The 22,371-nt window shown below is 34.9% G+C and overlaps 1 protein-coding gene across 19 annotated transcripts in view; it reads left to right on the top strand.

Annotated features, from left to right (window-relative positions):
* JAK2 (Janus kinase 2) overlaps positions 1-22,371 on the top strand; it is a 119,566-nt gene that overhangs the window by 81,160 nt on the left and 16,035 nt on the right. For all 19 annotated transcript variants that reach the window (XR_014056950.1, XR_014056938.1, XR_014056945.1 and 16 more), the window contains 14 exons: positions 2,000-2,157; positions 4,315-4,426; positions 6,306-6,492; positions 7,161-7,288; positions 10,633-10,767; positions 11,903-11,990; positions 12,951-13,078; positions 13,998-14,136; positions 15,775-15,926; positions 16,078-16,228; positions 16,929-17,065; positions 20,561-20,750; positions 21,361-21,485; positions 21,888-22,060. Coding sequence is in view for 11 of the 19 variants with exons in the window: in XM_081501077.1 (XP_081357203.1) it covers positions 2,000-2,157; positions 4,315-4,426; positions 6,306-6,492; positions 7,161-7,288; positions 10,633-10,767; positions 11,903-11,990; positions 12,951-13,078; positions 13,998-14,136; positions 15,775-15,926; positions 16,078-16,228; positions 16,929-17,065; positions 20,561-20,750; positions 21,361-21,485; positions 21,888-22,060 (2,003 nt within the window). In the remaining 8 variants the exon portion in view is untranslated. The remainder of the gene's footprint in view (positions 1-1,999; positions 2,158-4,314; positions 4,427-6,305; positions 6,493-7,160; positions 7,289-10,632; positions 10,768-11,902; positions 11,991-12,950; positions 13,079-13,997; positions 14,137-15,774; positions 15,927-16,077; positions 16,229-16,928; positions 17,066-20,560; positions 20,751-21,360; positions 21,486-21,887; positions 22,061-22,371) is intronic.

Below are 22,371 nucleotides of genomic sequence, written 5' to 3'. Positions count from 1 at the left end.
TTTTTCTTTCTGGCTTACTTCACTCTGTATAATAGGCTCCAGTTTCATCCATATCATTAGAACTGATTCAAATGTATTCTTTTTTTTTTTTTAATAAATTTATTTATTTTAGTTGGGGGCTAATTACTTTACAATATTGTAGTAGTTTTTGCCATACATTGACATGAATCAGCCATGGGTTTACATGTGTTCCCCTTCCTGGACCTCCCTCCCACCTCCCTCCCCATCCCATCCCTCTGGGTCATCCCCTTGCCCCAGCCCTGAGCATTTGTCTCATGCATTGAACATGGAATGGTGTTCTGTTTCACATATGATAATATACATGTTTCAATGCTATTCTCCCAGAACGTCCCACCCTCACCTTCTCCCTCAGAGTCCATAAGACTGTTCTATGCATCTGTGTCTCTTATTCTGTCTCGCATATGGGGTTATTGTTACCATCTTTCAAATTCCATATATATGCATTAGTATACTGTATTGGTATTTTTCTTTCTGGCTTACTTCACTCTGTATAATGGGCTCCAGTTTCATCCATCTCAATAGAACCGATTCAAATGTATTCTTTTTAATGGCTGAGTATCCATTCGTCTCCTGATGGACATCTTGGTTGCTTCCATGTCCTGGCTATTGTAAACAGTGCTGCGATGAACATAGGGGTACACGTGTCTCTTTCAATTCTGGTTTCCTCAGTGTGTATTCCCAGCAGTGGGATTGCTGGATCATGTGGCAGTTCTATTTCCGGTCTTTTAAGGAATCTCCACACTGTTCTCCATAGTGGCTCTACTAGTTTGCATTCCCACCAACAGTGTAATAGTGTTCCCTTTTCTCCACACCCTCTCCAGCATTTATTGCTTGTAGACTTTTGGATAGCAGCCATTCTGACTGGCATGAAATGGTACCTCATTGTGGTTTTGATTTGCATTTCTTTAATAATGAGTGATGTTGTGGCTCTGTTTTCTTTTTAACTCAGATATTTCTTGTACTTTTGGTTTAAATGTCATATTTATTTTGTAATTTAAATATTTCTCTGTCTTACCTCTCTGGCCATTTCAGGGTTATATGATCAAAATTATAAAACTTGTAACTCACTTTGATCAGCATGCTTTCTTGTTCTTAGGTATTAATCCTTTGTTGCACAGGTTTGCAATTCTTCATGTCTTTTAACATTGTTTATGGTATGTTTTATAGAAATCGTTTTTGTAACCTGTGCTAACTAAATATTTTTTATAGTTCAAATACCTCACATAGTTCTCTCCTTCTAATTTTTGGTATAAGTACATATTCTGTGTTCTCACGGAGAAGACAATGGCACCCCACTCCAGTACTCTTGCCTGGGAAACCCCATGGACAGAAGAGCCTGGTGGGCTGCAGCCCATGGGGTCGCAAAGAGTCAGACACGACTGAGTGACTTCACTTTCACTTTTCACTTTCACGCACTGGAGAAGGAAATGGCAACCCACTCCAATATTCTTGCCTGGAGAATCCCAGAGACAAAGGAGCCTGGTGGGCTGCCATCTATGGGGTCGCACAGAGTCGGACACGACTAAAGCGACTTAGCAGCAGCAGCATGGTGACTAATATTGTTCTTTGCTGAGCCAGGCATTATACCATGATCACATTTTCATTCTTGTATGTACAACTTTTTGTTTTTCTGTGAGTTGATTGTTCCTTCAATTTCTTTTAGTATTGCTAATTCATACCAACTTTTGTATCAGACTAGATATAGATAAGTTTCTAATTGAGATGACTGGAATATTTGTCTAATGGGTGTATTGGAAAATACAGTATAATTATGAGTATAGAGTGGACTGTAACTGGAAAAGCATGGTAAACCCATATTTGAGAGGGTCTCAAATATCAGACACATGAATTTGTAATTCAAAGTGTGTAACTTGGAACCATAAAAGACATTTGAGCAATCACAAAGAAAACTAATTTAGAAAATTACATGATAGCATGGAGTGAAAATAAATTTCTTCTTTTTCTTTTCTCCTCCTAGGAAATTGAGCTTACGTCATTAAGAGAAGCTTTGTCTTTTGTGTCATTAATTGATGGATATTATAGATTAACTGCAGATGCACATCATTATCTTTGTAAAGAAGTAGCACCTCCAATGGTGCTTGAAAATATACAAAGCAACTGTCATGGCCCAATTTCGTGAGTAAATTTTTTAAAGTAATAACAGGATATTTACAAAGAATATTTTATACAACAGAATGATATACCTAGGTTTAGGAAGTTCAGGAAAAGAAATATTATCTTGATCTGACTGAAATTATTTTTCTTTTAACAAAAGTCTATTTCCAATCAGATTACATAACAATTAGAATTATTTAGATTATTATCTACTATCTATATCCCAGTCTATAGTACTAACTTGTATAAATTTGATATTTAGTACTCTAGGTGTGTTTAATTAATTCTTTGGTATTAATTTTTTAAAACCATCCAATTTATGTTTCATTAATTTGGAAATACTGTGGAGGAGCCACAATGCAAAATTTGATAATCATTCTTATTTTTGAATAATCCAACACCTTCTACTGAAAGCTTTGAACAAACTCTATCTGATGTCCTTCTTTCTAGACGATTGCTGTGCAGTATGTGATGGAAATGTTCTATATCTGTGCTCTTTAGTAATTGCTACTAGCCACATGTGGCTATTTAATATTTAAAATGTTTCTACTGCAACCAAGGAACTGAATTTTTTATTTAATTTTAATATCTTTACAGTTGACCCTTTAACAGCACAGGATGTTAATCCACATATAGCTTACAGTCAGTCCTCCATATCTGTGGTTCCTCAATATCCTTGAATTCAAACAACCACAGACCATGCAGTAGTATAATATTTACTACTGAAAAATACCTGCATGTACGTGGACCCCTGCAGTTCAAACCCACACTGTTCAAGGGTCAACTGTGAAGAGCTTCATGTGGCTACTAGCCAACATATTGACCTACACAGTTGTAGACCTTGCTTTACACTAGATAAAACCAGCTATCATGAACATCTGTTCACCCCAAGTAGATGTTATCTCTCAACCAGAATATGTTTTATGATTGGCACCAGGTTTGAAGGACTGGAGCAGAAGAAACTATCTGGGATTTTGAGCATGTGTTTTTTACCTTAGTGAAAGTGTTAGTTGCTCAGTTGTGCCTGACTCTGCTACCCCATGGACTGTAGCCCTCCAGGCTCCTCTGTCCATGGGATTCTCCAGGCAAGAATACTGGAGGGGTTGCCATTCCCTTTTCTAGGAGATCTTCTCAACCCAGGGATCAAACCTGGGTCTTCTGCATTGCAGGTAGATTCTTCACAGTCTGAGCCACTGAAAAAGCTTTTTTTACCTTAACCTATCTTTAAATATTTGAGAAATCAGGTCCTGACTGAAATTCAAGACTGATTTGACCTATACCCAATGTCTGTTTAAGAAGAATGATTGTGAGAATTCCCTGGTGGTTCAGTGGTTCTGTCTCTGTGCTTCCACTGCAGGGGGCATGGATTTGATCCTTGATCAGAGAACTAAGACCCCACATGCTACTCAGTGCAGCCAAAAAAGAAGTATGGTTGCTGTGAAAAAGTTGCATTATTTGAACATTCTGTAATTTACATATTTAATATTTTAAAAACTGCTGCCATTCATTCATTCATTATCCATCCATCCATTCTTTCATATATTTGTAAAACATTTACTAAGCACCTGATATGTATCAGGTGCTGGTTTATATATGAGAAGTATAGTGATAAGTAAAACAGAGGTAATTCTTGCTTTCATATAGGTTACATTTCTTTCAATATATACAGCTTCAGTTAAACATATAGCAAATTTTAAAAAATTAGTAGTCTTTGTTGCTTGCCATGGGTGAACTTCTATTAGACCTTGGTATTAAATATTAAAAATGCTCATAAATTTTTATATTAGTAATTGCTGTAATGAAAGAGACAAGTATTTTATGATATACTTTTTGTATAGTTAAATGAAGTTTTGAGTATGGTTTTTAAAATACTAAATTTGAAATTGGAAGGCAGAAAAGTCAAAGGAATGAATTGTGTTCTTTGTGATTTTGTATGTCTTATAATACTTATGTTTTTAAAGCAATATAATTGCCCCTTGAATCAATGTGAACTTATTGTAGAATGGCTTGGTACTTCAGTATTTTTCCTTGCAAGATTATTGGTAAAAATATAAAGTAGAGGAGGCTTACAAAAATTCTTAGAGTTTTAGATTTGACTTTCGATCTTTTAGATGACACTTTGGTTGTAATGTCATGGTTCTTACTACATTATCATTCAAATTATTTCTTTACCTTTAGAATGGATTTTGCTATCAGTAAGCTGAAGAAAACAGGTAATCAGACTGGACTCTATGTACTTCGATGCAGTCCTAAGGACTTTAATAAATATTTTCTGACTTTTGCTGTTGAGGTTAGTATGACACTAATTAATGGTAATATCTTTATTTAGTGCAAATAATTCCCCCTTGATAATATCTACTGTATTTCCTTTTTAATGCTCCAAATGATAGCTCTGGATATGATAACTAGTAATTAAGTAAGCTTAATTTACCTTAGGGATTCTTTATAAATAAACAAAATATAATTCCTAGGATTTATATTAAAAATTATTTGTAATATTTTAATATCTTTTTATCTGGATTTTTTTGTTTGAGTATTACCAGTATGTCAGATTTCATTACATCTTTTGAAGTCTCTTTTTTCACAAAAATGGAAATTTTTACCAAAACATGTAGAACAAAACAAATCAGAAGTAAACTTTCATTTTACTGGTGATGGTTATAGGATTAGAGCGAAATAGGGTAACAACAGAAAAAGACATTATACTTTTAACTGGTGGTTTTTCCAATATTAAGAATAATGATATACACTGTATACTTTAAGTGTAATACTGTAATGAAATCTCACTGTTAATACAGACGATTTTGGATCTCAACCAAAATTATTTACTGTACAAAGTTATATAAAAAGATACTATCACTTATAAAGCAATTTCATGGTATAAATCTTGAGAAACTTTATAGCTGCTTCCAAAATTTATCATACTTTTTAAAAGTAGAGATGGTAAGAATTGTGTCATTATTTTAATTTTTATAAAAAACAATCATATTTAACATATGTAAAGTGGATTAATTGTCCATGAAAATATAGAAAGTAGGTTGCTCCATGACTTTAATATTGTAAAATACTGATAGTCTATCCTAATTCACAGTCTATTATATTCAATTATCAAATCAAAATGTGAATATTTTTATGTTTACTGTATTTGTCTAGTGTAATATGAGGGCTGTATATTAGGGAGCATATGGTATAACCCTGCTTTAAGAAATTTATCTTTTTGAAAAACAAAAATAAAGTATACCAAAAAATACTAAATTGAGCATTGTTTATTACACAACATTATCCAGTATAAGTAAATGAGACAATAAGAGAAGGTTTACAATGATTAAAACAGGTCCTTTAGAGTAGGAAGGACTTGAGACTGACCAGAGATAATGAGTTGATTTTATAAAAAATGGTTGTAAGTAGGTTGAATGTGTTTATAGCAGATTGAATATGTTTAAAAATAGATGGATGAGAAGTATAGCACATAAGACAAATGTTGAAAAACTAAATATTATTAAAATTGCCATATTAGAGATAATTATACAAATACCTTAGTGGCACAGTGAAACAGGTCATCACCTTTGCCTGTGGAATGGGGTAAGTGTTGTTAGGGAGGACCTCACAGAAAAAGTGAAATTAAACTGAGTTTTAAGTATTGAATAAAAGTCCATTACTCAAAAGGAAAGGATGTACATTCTGCAGAGAGATAGCACTTACAGTTTTCAAGGCATGAAATGGCATGGCATTTGCTTTAAATTTTTTAAGTCACTCAGTATAGCTAGAACATAGATTATATGTTGAGAGTGGCAGGAGTTAAGGTTGGAGATGGAGGCAGAAGCCAACTCATGGAAGGCCTTATATGCTAAAATCGTTTTATACTATGTCTTGCAAACGATGGAAAGCTGTTAAGGATGGTATTATTATTGTTTATGATTATTGCTTTTTTCCTTGCCTTTCAATAAAGTAACTCTTAAGCCACATTTATAGGCTAGGCAGTTGTAATTAGATGCCTTTTTGAGGAACCAAACACCTCAGTCACCTTATGGTGATACTACATTAGGATTCATGGTTCAAATGTCTAAATGTTTTGTTGGTTGTTTTTGTGATATCCTTTTTGTCACAGTAATCACTATGGTGTCCATTGTGATTTTTCCTTCCCTTTCTTTATAATTAAACTTACATAGCGAGAAAATGTTATTGAATATAAGCACTGTTTGATTACAAAAAATGAGAATGGAGAATACAACCTCAGTGGTACTAAGAAGAACTTCAATAATCTTAAAGATCTTTTGAATTGCTACCAGATGGAAACTGTTCGCTCGGACAGTATAATTTTCCAGTTTACTAAATGCTGTCCCCCAAAGCCAAAAGGTAAAATAGTTTTCTAGTTATTTTTAAAATACTGGTCTTGGGTGTTGTATATGGTGGGAGATACCTTCAGTATACTGATTTCACAAGAAACAGGAGAGAAAAAGCCCCAAAAACAATTAATTTTTTCCTCATATGTTGTACAAGCATCCTCTAATAGAATTGTTCAGTTTGGTTTGGGTTGTCTATAAGTGACTTAAAGTTGTATAATTCTAAAATTTATTTTAAGAAATAATAATTTCATAGTATCAATAAGCTACTTATTTATTGAACTGAAATACCTTACAACCAAATTCTCATGTTATCCTGAATTAATACTTTCAGATCCTTTTAGAAACTTAATTTCTTTTAAATTATCTTTTAAAATGAAAATAGTAAGATTAGAAATCTCGAGATAACAGGTGTATTAAAATTCCTAAAAAATTGTACTAGTTATGAAAATGATTATAATTTTGCATATATTATAGTAACTGGTTAGAGTACATCAAACTTCAATGAAAAAACTCCTAAAATAGTTTTCCATGGGAAAAAAAAATGAACAATAAGAGGCTGTTAAGCATTTCTTTTATATAGGACACATTTTATTTTATTCCTTTGGAGCAGTTTATATTCTCAGTGTGTTTTGATTTTATGTATATTTTTTTCATTCATTCTATCCTTTTTTTAAACAGACAAATCAAACCTTCTAGTCTTCAGAACCAATGGTATTTCTGATGTACCAACCTCACCAACTTTACAAAGGCATAATAATGTGAACCAAATGGTGTTCCACAAAATTAGAAATGAAGATTTGGTATTTGTAAGTCACTAGATGCTGATTATTGTCTTTTTGTCTTTTTAAAACAACTGTTTTTGTCTTTTTAAACAACTGTTCTTCATTTTCTACCCCACATTCATTTACATGACATTTAGAACTATTTTATTATAACATGTTATAAAAATTTTATAGCAGTTCAGTACTTTCATTTCCTGTGAAAATGTCATACCAAATTTCAGTTAATTATTTTAAGAATGGAATTGTATTCTCTTTTGAGAAATTTAAAAAAAATAAAAATTAAAAGTCTTCTTCTGAAAAAGTATCTTAATTCTCATGTTCTCAAGAAAGTAAGGGAAATTCGAGATGGTACTGAAAACAGTATTAACATATAGAGCTGATGTTTGGGCACAGGACATTTTGGGAAATTAGGATTAGTCTCACTAATCGAGAACTAAGAGCTAAAAGCAATACAAAAAAGGGCCAAGTCTTGAGTTCTATACAAGACAAGGAGTTAAAAGTAAAGCTATCTGCGAGTAAAGCCAAGATTCTTAAGTAAATGCATCCTCACTGAAACAATATATGGATTGTGAAAAATTTATCCACTAGCAAAAAGAGAAAAAGAATGTTGTCTGTTTTAGTTTTGCTCTTAAAGTCAGGAAAAAGTTTGTTAGGTAGTTAGAATAGGAAACAGGAGTCCAAAATGGCGGTGGCTAAAAGACAAGGAAGGGAAAAGCCCACGAAAATAGAACAAAGGAAGGTCAAAGGAAGGTCCAAAGACCGGAGTGAGGACCTCAGGTAGAACAAACAGCACTTCTGGCTAGCCCAATTTACATAGGGCAGGCCCAGAGGGAGGAAAAAAAATATAAAAAGAGGAGCCAAAGGGCTCCCCCCCCACCTCTCCCTCCCACCTCTCTCTCCCCCCCACCTCTCTCCCCCCACCTCTCCCCCCCCACATCTCTCTCCCACCTCTCTCTCCCCCTCACCTCTCTCCCCCCACCTCTCCCCCCCACACCTCTCTCTCCCCCCCACCTCTCTCTCCCCCCACCTCTCCCCCCCACCTCTCTCTCCCACCTCTCTCTCCCCCTCACCTCTCCCCCCCACACCTCTCTCTCCCCCCCACCTCTCTCTCCCCCCACTTCTCTCCCCCCACCTCTCCCCATCTCTCTCCCCCCCACCTCTCTCCCCCCCCCCACCCCCACATCTCTCTCCCACCTCTCTCCCCCCCACCTCTCTCTCCCCCCACCTCTCTCCCCCCCACCTCTCTCTCCCCCTCACCTCTCCCCCTCACCTCTCCCCCCCACACCTCTCTCTCCCCCCACCTCTCTCCCCCCCCACCTCTCTCTACCCCTACCTCTCTCCCCCCACCTCTCCCCATCTCTCTCCCCCCCACCTCTCTCCCCCCCCACCCACCCCCACATCTCTCTCCCACCTCTCTCCCCCCCACCTCTCTCTCCCCCTCACCTCTCTCTCCCCCCCACCTCTCTCTCCCCCTCACCTCTCTCTCCCCCTCACCTCTCTCTCCCCCCCACCTCTCCCCCTCACCTCTCTCTCCCCCCCACCTCTCTCTCCCCCCCACCTCTCTCTCCCCTCCACCTCTCTCTCCCCCCACCTCTCTCTCCCCCCACCTCTCCCCCCCCACCTCTCTCTTCCCCCCACCTCTCTCCCCCCCCACCTCCCTCCCCCCACATATCTCTCCCCTCCATCTCCCCCTTCCTCTTCCCCCTCCCCGTACTGGCACACTCCCCCACTGTCTTCTCTTCACTTCTTTGGGTCTGCATGCCCTCATGTCTCGAGGATGGATTCTCCTGCTATTTTCTAAATAAAATAAATAAAATAGAGCTGTAACACGGAGCTGTAACACTGATTTGTCTTAAGAGCTATAACATGGTCTGTTCAAGAGCTGAGGGCTGTGACGCGCCGAGGGCTTTAATGTCCATCACTCCAAATCTTGTGAGGAGACAGAACTGAGGAGCATACACTCTAGTTCATCCTCAGAATTTGTAATTATAAACTTAAAGTTTATACCACCTGCATGGTTTGAGAAACACTAAGCCAATAAATTAAACTAAAATAATAGGTGGTACTCCTTTAGTAACACCCTGTGGTGGTTATCAAAAGCAAATATAAAATCTTTCTGGAAGGATATCCTCTTAATGTAGGCCACCTAAGATTCCCTCAGATAAAATGACTCCAAACATGAGCTTTTAGCTAAAAATTTAAAAACATATGGAGAAATAATCCAGGATTAAGCAAGAATCAGCAGACTAACAAGCATCAAAATTATATCTAAGAGCTTCATATAACAGACTTTTCAGATAGAAGCTATGAAACAACACATTTATATATTTAAAAATTAAAAAGGAGTTGAAAACAAGGGAAAAACCCAAGATAGTATCAAAATAGCCCAAAAAGATTTTGGGGAAAAAGTATAGAAGTGAAAAATATACTCATTGACGTTTAAAAAATGGACAAAGTGAAAAAGCAGATTATTCATAGTTGAAGAGAGAACTAGTGAATTGAAAGATCTGAAAATCATTTAAATGCTGCAGATAGGGAGAAAGAAATGGAAATTATGAAAGAGAGCTTAAGGGACATGGAAAGTAGAATGAGAAAGACCAAACTGATGTCTGAATTCCTTAAGGAGACAATAGAATTATTCAGAATTACAAAGATATGAATTTTATGTGAGTAACAAGAAGCAGGGAGTTGCTAGGTAACCTAACATCACAAAACTAATAATAATAGAGTGTAGGCAGCCCTGCTTCAGATTGCAGGCTTTCAATGATTCTGTAAGGGTATATAAGAAGCACTAGTAATAGTAGTAATAGCTAACACTTAATTGAGCATTTACTCTGTTGTGGACTGCACTAAGTGTCATTGTGTATTTTTTCATTTATTGTTCATGACAGTCTTATGGAAAAATAATCATTATCCCCATTCTTCAGATGAGGAAACCAAGATAACTGCAGTACAGAAAGATTAAATGGCCTGTACAAGGTCACGCAACTAGGAAGTAGTAATAAAGAACAGGTCAGACATTCTGCACTATCGGGAAAGGCAAGCAAGGAAAGAGACTCACATGCAAATAAATGTAGGTAAACACTGATACTATAAAAAGTATTAAAAGTGATAATTATACCTAATTTAGGGCATTTAAGAACAGGGTGAAATCAAATTATACTTTGTTCTTTAATCTTTGTTTTCTGTGTTTTATTACTATGAAAGAAGCAGAATATAATTAATATGGAGTCTCAAATCCAGTCTGAGGAAATATTTGCTCATGAATTTTTTTTTTTAACTCTTGTCATTGAACATATTTCCTAATTCCCATATCTTCCTCCATCCTTACTCATTCTTTCCTTTCCTTTTTTTTTTTTTGGTTAAAGAATGAAAGCCTTGGCCAAGGAACTTTTACAAAAATTTTTAAAGGTATAAGAAGAGAAATAGGAGACTATGGTCAGCTGCATGAAACAGAAGTTCTTTTAAAAGTTCTGGATAAAGCACATAGAAACTATTCAGAGGTTTGTATATTCTTTATATAGTTCATGTAGTTTATGATAGTTAAAATATGCTCTCGTACACGCAAAACACATTGATGCATGTGGCTTTTCAAATTATAATTTTTAAAAGTATATATATCAAAGACCTTTCTGAGGATGCATTCTGTTGGGGATAAAAAATGCAGAATTTTTTCATTGTAACTAATTTCCAAACTGATTTTTAAGCGTGGTGTTGTGTGTTTGATTACATCTTTGCATATATAATACTAAGGCAGTTGGTTTTAAAGTTGGCTCCTCAAAGCTTTCTGGGTTCCCCAGGTTTCCTCTGTAATTTAATCTACTTCTAAAAAAAGTTTGAAAGGCAGTGTACTGAGGAACACTGCATTGAAATGTGGATGGTTACCTCTGGGCATCATCTGAAGATGCTAGCCAGCAGAAATCCTGCTGCCAGTTGCCAGAGTCTTTAGCATAGTAAGATATCACCAAACATGATGTAACACACATTTATGAACTTAAAATGTCTTACAAGAAGTTAGTAGGAAAAAAAAAAAAAAAGAAGTTAGTAGGAGATAATGTGAAACATACAAGCCAAAGAGTTGTTCTAATCCAGAACTCCACAGTGTTGGTGATTGTGATCTTCAACAATCATACCCCGAAGTTCTAGGCAAAGTTTAGTTGAGTTAGAGTGATATTACCTGCCAGTCTCCTGACATAGGTGTTAGACTGTTTTATCTCCCAAGTCATCATTCTTAATTCTTTAGGAAGTGTTAATTGAAGCTCCCATCCATATTTACTGCAGTTGCACATCACTGTCTCTGTTGTATGCAGCTGTATGTTGTTCTCCACTCTGGCTGCTACGGGTCTAAGACTGTTTATCTTGCATCATTCACATTGCTCTGTATCACGATTGCTCTTTCTCATTGCTGTTTCCTTAAACTAAGCTTAAATTGGGGGTTTCCTGAGAATGAACACTAATGTCAAAGTTGATAGAAGTTGCAAGTCTAAAGGGACCAAAGCACACTATAGTCTTGTCTATAGTCCTGCTGAGAATAGAAGTGCATTTTTCTAATGGCAGAGTATCTTTCTGAACTGTGAATGCTTATAGGCATAAAAGGTAATTCTTTTGCAATTTTTAATTTTTTTTTCTTTTCCTTAGTCTTTCTTTGAAGCAGCAAGCATGATGAGCCAGCTTTCTCACAAACATCTGATTTTAAATTATGGAGTATGTGTCTGTGGAGAGGAGAGTAAGTAAAACCACCAGCTTCCTTTGTGTTAATGTTATATCTTTCAAAACATCCATTTTTATTTATATAGAAAATTTAATTTTAGGATCATAGTTGGATATCAGTATAACTGTAACAAATTAAATATTGTTGAAACACAAAACACTGTATTCTTTTTTTTTTTTAATTTATTGATATTTCCCATACTTTTTCATTTAGGGGGAAAGGAGAACATACTTCCTTACAATGTTTGAAAACAGTGTTTTAGAGCATATAATCCCAGTTCTTTTGGTTTTATACTTATTTCATTGACTCTGTGATGTATTTTTTTCACAGTAAAAGTATCTGAATGTGATACAATTGATAGCATTTCATAATTGACAATTTTAAAAATTTTGCAGTCCATAATAATGGGACATATGACAGTCAGTGGAATCTATGAAGTATATATGTAAGTCTTCATGTGCCACATAAAAAAGTTTTACTAAGCTCTTGCTCATTTAAACTCCAAGAACCTTTTTTTTAATACTAATGTAAATTTCTCTGCAGTAAATTCTTTATTATTGATGTATGGATTATTCTCCAAATTAGCCATGGGCAGCAAAACTTTCATAACATTTGTTTTAGTCACCCAGCAAGATCCAAAGGTGACTTTTGTCACCAAAAATTGTTATATACATATGAAAACTAATTTTAATATTACTTGAAGCAGTGTCATGATTTGAGATTCATTCTATATATGATATTGTGTTTATATATAATTATTTAGACTTCTGCCTCTTACTGTTGTGAATAAACTAAAACCCCAAAATACAGTAGTATATACCTGTTATGCTTTCTTTAAATTATTGAATTTCATGTAATTTAATCTCTTTACCTATAATACTCACATATAACTATAAATATATTTATAAAAGTTTAAAATTATATATTTTTCATTGTATTATACTTTAGCCTTATTATTATTATATTTTAATGCAGATATTCTGGTTCAGGAATTTGTAAAATTTGGATCACTAGATACCTATCTGAAAAAGAATAAAAATTCTATAAATATATTATGGAAACTTGAAGTGGCTAAACAGTTGGCATGGGCCATGCATTTTCTAGTAAGTAGTATATTCTTTTGTCAACTTACTGTTTTACATTATGAAGCAGTATGAAAGGATCTTGACCTGGGAACAAGAAATAAGTCTATAGATGCTGAGTTATTTAAAATAATCTGTGTCAGTTGGGGAAAGGGATTATTTTAGGTGTATATTTATGTGAAATAAATTTTGAAACGAGTAGTATTGTCATTCCATCAACCTCTTAGAACTGCTGAAGGATAATCTATAGTTTGTGTACCTTGACTTTAAAGAATTGAATGAAAAATTATCAAAAAAAAAGAGCTATGGACAGCAGAAAAATCCTGTAGAAAGTGCCTTGTTATGATGTTTGTGGGTAATTGGAAATTACATCCACTGAGAAAGTAATATTGCCAGAAAAGCAAAATACTAGAGGGCTAGCCAGTGATCAGATTCTTCAGAGTGCACCTACTGAACAGAAACAATATTTCTTGTGTCAGCTGCTATCTACAAATACATACAGTTTAAAATCTCAGATACATAAAGTGAACTGGCATAAAGTAGTTTTAAGAAATATTAATTTTTCGGAGACTTCCCTGGCAGTCCAGTGGTTAAGACTTCGCACTTCCAAGCAGGGGGTACAGGCCCAGTCTCTGATCAGGGCACTAAGATCCCATATGCTGCTGAGTGTGGCAAAAAATAAATTAACAATTAAATAGCCTATAAAAATGATAAAACTAAGTGTTTGTTTCATCATGGGTATAGATTATTATTTTGTTTAAAATGTAAAATAGGAAGCACAGTGCTGCTATAAAATTTTCTTTTATTTTCTCAAAGTGTCCCTCCAAATTAATGTTTACTTAATTTTTGTTTTTTAAATCCATTTGGGGGCCCTGGATATACTAAGTGCTCAAATATTTGTGGATTAATATTTGAATGTTTATGCAATTAACTTTAATAGGAAGAAAAAACCCTTACTCATGGGAATGTGTGCGCCAAAAATATTCTTCTTATCAGAGAAGAAGACAGGAAGACAGGAAATCCTCCTTTTATCAAACTTAGTGATCCTGGAATTAGTATTACAGTTTTGCCAAAAGACAGTAAGTTATACAGGAATCAAATTTAACTTCTTTATTAAGCTTTGCTTGGAAAGAGGCATAAAAATCATGCTGTTGATTTTTCTCAAACACTATTTTATTGACATATTCTTGCTTAATAATAAAATTTAGTTACCATTTTTAGCAACCTAAATTATAGTTACATCTTAGACTCTTATCTGTTTCTCCTTTCTTATGTTTCCATGAACTGTAAAGTGATTTTTTGAAGCAGTTTTAATCCCTAATTAAGTATGAAATGTCAGGTTTTATCCAATTTTATTGTGGAATTTTTTAATATCATTCTTTGAATCACAAGTAAATTTTCTAAATTTTTATTCTCTTTAGTCATTAAATAAAAATTTGAGAAGAAATATTTCTAGTTTGAAATTTTGATTTTGTTTAATTAGTCAGCTAATTATGACTTCTTAAAACTTTTCTTTTGTGTTGATAACATCCTTAACAAAGTAAAAATTTCAGTCAAAGAGGAGTTTTTTTTTGGTCCAGATGGTGTTGTAATTGTTGAATTAACTAATTTCTCTAATTGAATGCTCTATAGTTAGAATCCAGATTTATCAACTTTTGTACATTGATGCATGGTTTCTTTTTTGAGCTAATAGTAAGTTGAGCTCTGTACCTTTATATGACAGTGAGGACAGAGACTATAGGGCAGAAAATGTGATAGGAATTTAGATTTGATACTTGGGAATTTTACCCTTTGGAGTGGAATGTGAAGAAAGAGAATATATATTCGTATGAAGGAGAAAGGACTCTCTACTCTTAAATCTCTTAATTATGCACCAGAAATATTCATATTGCTTTACCAAAATATACCAAAAGATGCAACAGTTTATCATTCTTATTTGTTTATTTACTTACTTACGTACCTGTTTACTTATATATATCTATCTTCTATCATTCTGTCTATGCCAGAATACCAGAAGGTAAAGTTAAAGTGTTCCCTCCTTTTGTGAATACCATTTTTCTGATGGGATCAAAGACATCAAAAATTAACTTGGAAGATTCCATGGTCTGAGCAGAACCTATGTATATCAATATTGTGCCAAGGATATCTTGATATAATTTAATCATTCATTTGCCTGTTGGCCCTTGTTTTTCATCTACAAGTTAGAATAGTTACCGCTGTTGAGTTATTGGTACAGATTGAAATGATGTTAACATTACCTTTATTATTTATACATTGTAAAGAAGTAAAAAATGTATCAAGAAGCAATTTGGGAAAAATTTTATGGGAAAAAAAGTATTGTGAATGCATAGCTATTAGGAAAGGGTAGAGAGAACAGGGCAGTAGTTGAAACACTATGGTTTAATGAAAAATTTAATCAATCCAGGATTCATTGTACAGTAACTAATTCTGTGCTATTAACAAATTGTATAACTTCAGGTAAATTATTCAGTCATTATGGGTTTTAATGTTGGCATTGTTAAAGCTGACATATTGAATTAGGTGATCTCAGAGGTCCCTCTGGCCCTTAAGCATGTGTATATGCATGAACATACCCCCACCCCCAAGCAAATTAAAATGATTTGATTATTCCAATTTGTGTGAAATTATTAACATATATAAGAATTGTTTTTTTAAGGGAATTATTTAAGCATTTTTTTTTTACTATCATTTAAAAGTCCTGCAGGAGAGAATCCCATGGGTACCACCTGAATGCATTGAAAATCCTAAAAATCTAAACCTGGCAACAGACAAATGGAGTTTTGGTACCACATTGTGGGAAATCTGCAGTGGAGGAGATAAGCCTCTGAGTGCTTTGGATTCTCAAAGAGTAAGTTTATATAAACAGTGAAGTTGTAATTACTTTGTGATCCCTAATGTTTCTTTCATATTATTTGATATTCTTTAGCCCATTTTATGTTAAAAAGAAGGTTGATACGGCATTTATAATTTATTCTCAACATGTGGTTCTTTAATTATAGAAACTACAGTTTTATGAAGATAGGCACCAGCTTCCTGCACCAAAATGGACAGAATTGGCAAATCTTATTAATAATTGCATGGATTATGAACCAGATTTTAGACCTTCTTTCAGAGCCATTATAAGGGATCTTAATAGTTTGTTTACTCCAGGTATGTACTGTTGGAGCAATCTTAACGATGTATTTAATAAATCCATACTAATTTTGTAATCCTCCTCTGGGAACTTCCCTGATGTCTTTTAGACCCTCTTAATTTCTTAAATTCATATGACTTTTTCTGCCTTATACATATTCTAGTCTCATTGATTGTGAAGTATTTTCATAAAAGGCTTTTACCCTTTTAATAACCTCACTTTAGTTTGCCGGTTAATGAGTAGTACACTGAGAAGCTTATTTGATTTTTTTATAAACTATTCTTTGTTTTTTAAACTAGCTTTCACATATAGCTGATTAATTTTCTAAACATGAAGTAGATTTTTGTTTGTCCTCTCCTCCTTAAAAAACGTAGCTAAATATACATGTGTCTGACCCATAAATATTTTCTGTTCCAATACTACTTGCTGTTCTTGACACAAAAATTGGCATACAAACTTACTTTATAAATGTTAAAACTGCCTATTTTGGAAAGTATTCATTTATCCTTTGCAAAAATCTTTACCAAAAACCTGTCCAATTATGAGTTATAATTCAAGGCTTCCATTAACAGTCTAAACATTCAGAGTTGCCTTGTATCAATTTTTATTTAGTATTTCTAACTCATTATGATTATTTTGGTCAGCCTGAATAAGAATAATTTTAGCCCAGAGAATGGATTTGCCAGATTATGGTAGAAATGTTATTTATTTCTGCAGATTATGAACTATTAACAGAAAATGACATGTTACCAAATATGAGAATAGGTGCCCTAGGGTTTTCTGGTGCTTTTGAAGACCGAGACCCTACACAGTTTGAAGAAAGACACTTGAAATTTCTACAGCAACTTGGCAAGGTACGGTGTCAGAAGATTTTTAAGTAATTGAAGGGTAATCATAAAACATTTTATTTAGGGGAGAAAAGACTTAAGAGATTCTCTAAAGTTCACTTTCCACAGAGTTTTAGAGTGTTTATATAACCAGCAAGTACCTAGTAAAAGTTTTTAAAAAGGTGTTTGTAGGAAAAAGGTTTAGTTTTCAGGTGTTGGGGAAATGCTGTGTTAAATAGCTGTCTTTACTGAAAAACTTGTTGGAACCTTTAACATGTACTGTTCATTGAACATTTTCAAGAAGAGGATAAATTAAGCTATATTTTTCCCAATTAATTTGACCATGAGATTCTTTCTTGGTAGAGGGCACTTTAGTTATGAGATAGAGAAAAGAACAATTAATAAGCCTTTCCACCTGCTTCTTTGTTTAGTCATCTAAGGGAGAAATAATTAGTTTGCTTGCTCATTCATGTTTACTAGCAGACAATTTCTCTCTGCTGAAAGGTCACACAGTCAGGCATAGCCTACATATTAGGCTGGTAAAAAAGTTATTGTAGTTTCAGACCATGAATTTTTAAACCATTATAACTAGGCTCAAACACATCTTTATTAATCAAAATAGGATGTTACAATCAGCACATTTTTGCAATGAGAAATAAGTTTGTTTATTCTTGTAGCATAAAAATCTGTGCTTCAGGATTCAAATGACTTTTGGAATGCATTTTCCCTGCAAAAAAAATCGTTGAAATGCTTGAAGAAGTGGTAGTCAGTTGGTGAGATGTCAGCTGAATATGGAGAATGAGGCAGAACTTTGTAGCACGATTCATTCAACTTTTGAAGCATTTGTTGTGTCATGTGCGTTTGAGTGTTGTCATGGGGAAGAATTGGGCTCTTTCTGTTGACTAGTGCTGGCTTCAAGCATTGCAGTTTCAGGTGCATCTCATTGATTTGCTGGGCATACTTCTCAGATGGAATGGTTTCGCCAGGGTTCAGAAAACTATAGTGGATCAGACAGGCAGCAGATCACCAAACAGTGATCATGACCTTTTTTGTCAAAATCTTTTGCCAAACCTCCCAAAGTTTGGCTTTGGGAAGTGCTTTGGAGCTTCTTCTCAGTCCAGCCACTGAGCTGGTTGTCACTGGTTGTATAGAATACACTTTTCATTGTATGTCACAGTCAGATCGAGAAATGGTTCATTGTTGCATAGAATAAGAGAAGACGACACTTCAAAATGATGATTTTTTTGATTTGTGGTTAGTTCATGAGGCACCCAGCTTTTTCACCTTTCCAGTTTGCTTCAAATGTTGAATGATCATAGAATGTTATTTGGCAACTTTTTGTGTAGTTGTAAGAAGATCAGCTTTGATGATCCTCTGAATTGGTCATTGTCAACTTCCGATGGCCAGCCACTGTGCTCCTCATCTTCAAGACTCTCAACTCCTTTGCAGAACTTCTTGAAACACCACTGCACTGTACATTTGTTAGCAGTTCCTGGGCCAAATGCATTATTGATATTACAAATTGTCTCCTCTGCTTTATAACCCATTTTGAATTGCTCAAATTTGCTTTTTGTCTAACATCATTTCCCTAGTCTAAAATAAATATAAAATAAACAGCAAGTAATAAGTCATTAGCAAAATGCCATAAAGCAAGAAATGTGCATTAAAATGATGTATAACATAATCACATTTATTTTAGAATGTATTCCAATATCAAACAGCAGAGTTCAATGCAAAACCACAATTACTTTTGCACCAACCTATATTTTAAGTAAGATAGAAAAGGCTTAATTCTTAGTAGGTCCAGTCATAGTGGTGAGCCCTCATTCTTCCTCTAAGCTTGGTAGTATAGGGTTCTGTACCATGTGACCTTATGAACTGGATTTTTGGCATGGATGCAATGTGAAAGCCTCACTTAGGTATTGAATCTAAACTAAATGTTCTGATCCAGTTTTACTAGAGCTAAACATTGGGGGTTATATTATACCTTGGCTTAGTTTTATTAATACTTGATGTCATCTTTTGTAAAATATTCTCGAGAATGTTTCAGAGAGTGTAGCAATGACAAAAAAAAGTCTAGGTATTTGGTATATTCATTATCTATTGCTGTGCAACAAATTACCCTAAAACTTAATAACTGAAAAAAAAAACATTTATTAGGTGAGTCAGGAATCTAGGAGCAACTTAGCTGGATGATTCTAGCTCAGGGTCTCTCAAAAGACTGCAACCAAGGTGTCAGCCAGGTCTTGCCGTTTCATTTGAAGGCTTAACTAGGGAAAGACTTACTCTCAAGCTTGTCACATGGCTGTTGATAGGCCTCAGAATATCTGCTTCCTAGCTCACTTACATGGGCCTCTCCACAGGCTGCCTCACAACAGGGAGCAGAGAGCAAACACCCAAGATCAAAGCCAGAGTCTTTTTATATCATTATCTCAGACGTGGCATCTTCTCACTCTTGCCATATTCTGTTCATTATCAGTTCAGTTCAGTTGCTCAGTTGTGTCCAACTCTATGTGACCCCATGGACTGCAGCATGCCAGGCTTCCCTGTCCATGCCAACTCCAAGAGCTTGCTCAAACTCATGTCCATCGAGTCGGTGATGCCATCTAACCATATCATCCTCTGTCGTCCCCTTCTCCTCCTGCCTTCAGTCTTTCACTCTCTTTTACTTTCAGTCAGTGTTCACTATAAATGAGTTTATAGCCTACACTCAAAGGAGAGAGATTTTAAAAGAGCTTGAATATCAGAATGCAGAATGTAGAGAATATTGGGAGATAATCACATAAGCTACCAATGACACAGCATGACCTTGGCTTAAGCAGCAGACATATTTTTCTCAAAGTTCTCGAGAAAAGTCTTAAGATCAAGCTTTCAGTAGGGTTCAGTTTCTGGTAAAGGCTCTCTTTTTAGCTTCCACATGGCAACTTTCTCACTGTGTCCTCATGTGGCAGAGAGCACTGGTGTCTCTTCCTCTTCTTGTAATGGCACTGGCCTTACAGGATGAAGGCCTCACTCTTATGACCTTATTTAACCTTTATTACCTCTTTAGAGACCCTGTCTCCAAAAGCACTCACATTGGGGTTAAGGCTTTATCATACAGATTTGAGGGGACGGGGCATGGACATTCAGTCCATAACAGATCCTTATTCCATACAGCTCACTGACAGTGATATCAAAGTCTATATTGTGAAAAAGAAAAGTTCTTCCTGGAAGTTAGTGATAGAAATTTAGAAATTCCCTGGCATGTCCTTTGGCTTATCTTAAGAAATAATGTTTATGATTTGTTATAATGCCTTTTTGAAGTTGTTTATATTTCAGCCTCTAATTCCTTTTGGAGAAATTAAATATTTAGGCTTACTACCCACCTACTAAAATATTATCTCCTTTTTCTGAAAGTTGTTTAATGTGAGTTTAGAGATACATCTTCTAATTCTAGCTGCTGAAATTGACTGTATAATCAGAATTAGTAATTTTTCTAGAAAACTTCAGATTTCTATCTTAATGTGATATATGTTGTTTAAGGGTAATTTTGGGAGTGTGGAGATGTGCCGGTATGACCCTCTACAAGACAATACTGGGGAGGTGGTGGCTGTGAAAAAGCTCCAGCACAGTACTGAAGAGCACCTCAGAGACTTCGAAAGAGAAATTGAAATCCTTAAATCCTTGCAGCATGACAACATTGTAAAGTACAAAGGAGTCTGCTACAGTGCTGGTATGTTGCCCATTGATACGTTTTTTGAACTTAGGATATGTCTTTGGCATAATGGGTAATAGAAACATATGATGCTTCAAGATCTGGACTTAAAATAGTCCAGTGCCCAGAGAAGGAAACATTCTGTATGACTGGAGATTGTGTTTGGTGTTGGTGGGCTGTAACTACAGGAAATCCTTGATTACTTGGCTGATCATTCTTTTCACTGAGGATGGTGGTTAACCATTTTTGCTTTAGTGTGCCAAGGGAATATCATTTCTAAAGAAAGAAACTGTTCATATTTTCTATGAAAATATTATTTTTTAATTAGATCCTTTTTATTCAGTATAGATGAAGAGAAAGTAAGTTTTCTCATCAGTTTATTTTGATTTGCATAAATGGTTACAGGAGATTAAAACATAAGTATTTCTAAAACTTTCTGTTCAGACCATTTTGATTCAGAAAGTTAGTGTTCCTGACTACCACATGACCTTTAATTTATTATCAGGTTTTGTCATCTTAGACTCAGATTTTATATCTCTTTAGGTCATTCATATACAGTTGTCTTATATTAGTTCATCAATAAAATATGGCAGAATAAAACATTACTGTCTCATTTGTGTGTTAATAGGCCGGCATAATCTAAGATTAATTATGGAGTATTTACCATATGGAAGTTTACGAGACTATCTCCAAAAACATAAAGAACGGATAGATCATAAAAAACTTCTGCAGTACACATCTCAGATATGCAAGGTATCTAATATCCTGGCTATTTGTTGTAAATGAAGAGAGTTTGTGCTTAGTTTCTCAGTCATGTTTGACTCTTTTGCGACCCCATGGACTAGAGCCCGCCAGACTCCTTTGTTCATGGGTTTCTCTAGGCAAGAATATTGGAGTGGGTAGCCATTCCCTTCTCCAGGGGATCTTTCTGACCCAAGGACTGACCTAGGTTTCCTGTATCACAGGTGAATTCTTTACCATCTGAGCCACCAGGGAAGCCTAAATAAAGAGAATACATTAATTATTAAGAAATAATATAATTTTTTCTATGTTCTCTAGAATTTTCCTTAGATAATTAAGGGAGTAGGTAAGCAGAAGACTAAATTGTTTATGTTTATAAAGCTGGCTGAAAGAAAAATGTTATTTTATCCATAGGGTATGGAGTATCTTGGTACAAAAAGGTATATCCACAGGGATCTGGCGACAAGGAACATATTAGTGGAGAATGAAAACAGAGTTAAAATAGGAGATTTTGGATTAACCAAAGTCTTGCCACAAGACAAAGAGTACTACAAAGTGAAAGAGCCTGGTGAAAGTCCCATATTCTGGTGAGTATGTTTTAATACCATAAAATGAAGTTTTAGAGCACAAACTTTAAACTTTATTTTTAGTAGTTTGTCATTTATATATTTATAATAATAATCAGTGAAGTTACTCCCTATGTTTTCCTCTGGGAATTTTATGGTTTTAGGTCAAACATTCAAGTTTTTAATCTGTTTTGATGTTAATTTTTATATGTGGTGTAAGATAATGGTCTGATTTCATTCTTTTGCATGTATCTGTCTAGTTTTCTCAACACCATTTATTGAAGAACTGTCCTTTCTCCATGCTACCTCCAGCTTTGTTCTTCTTTATCAAG

The sequence above is a fragment of the Giraffa tippelskirchi genome, chromosome 1 (genome assembly GCF_054371585.1).
Source record: "Giraffa tippelskirchi isolate mGirTip1 chromosome 1, T2T-mGirTip1v1.2.pri, whole genome shotgun sequence".
NCBI classification, from domain to species: domain Eukaryota; kingdom Metazoa; phylum Chordata; class Mammalia; order Artiodactyla; family Giraffidae; genus Giraffa; species Giraffa tippelskirchi.
This window is presented reverse-complemented; position numbering and strand designations above follow the sequence as displayed.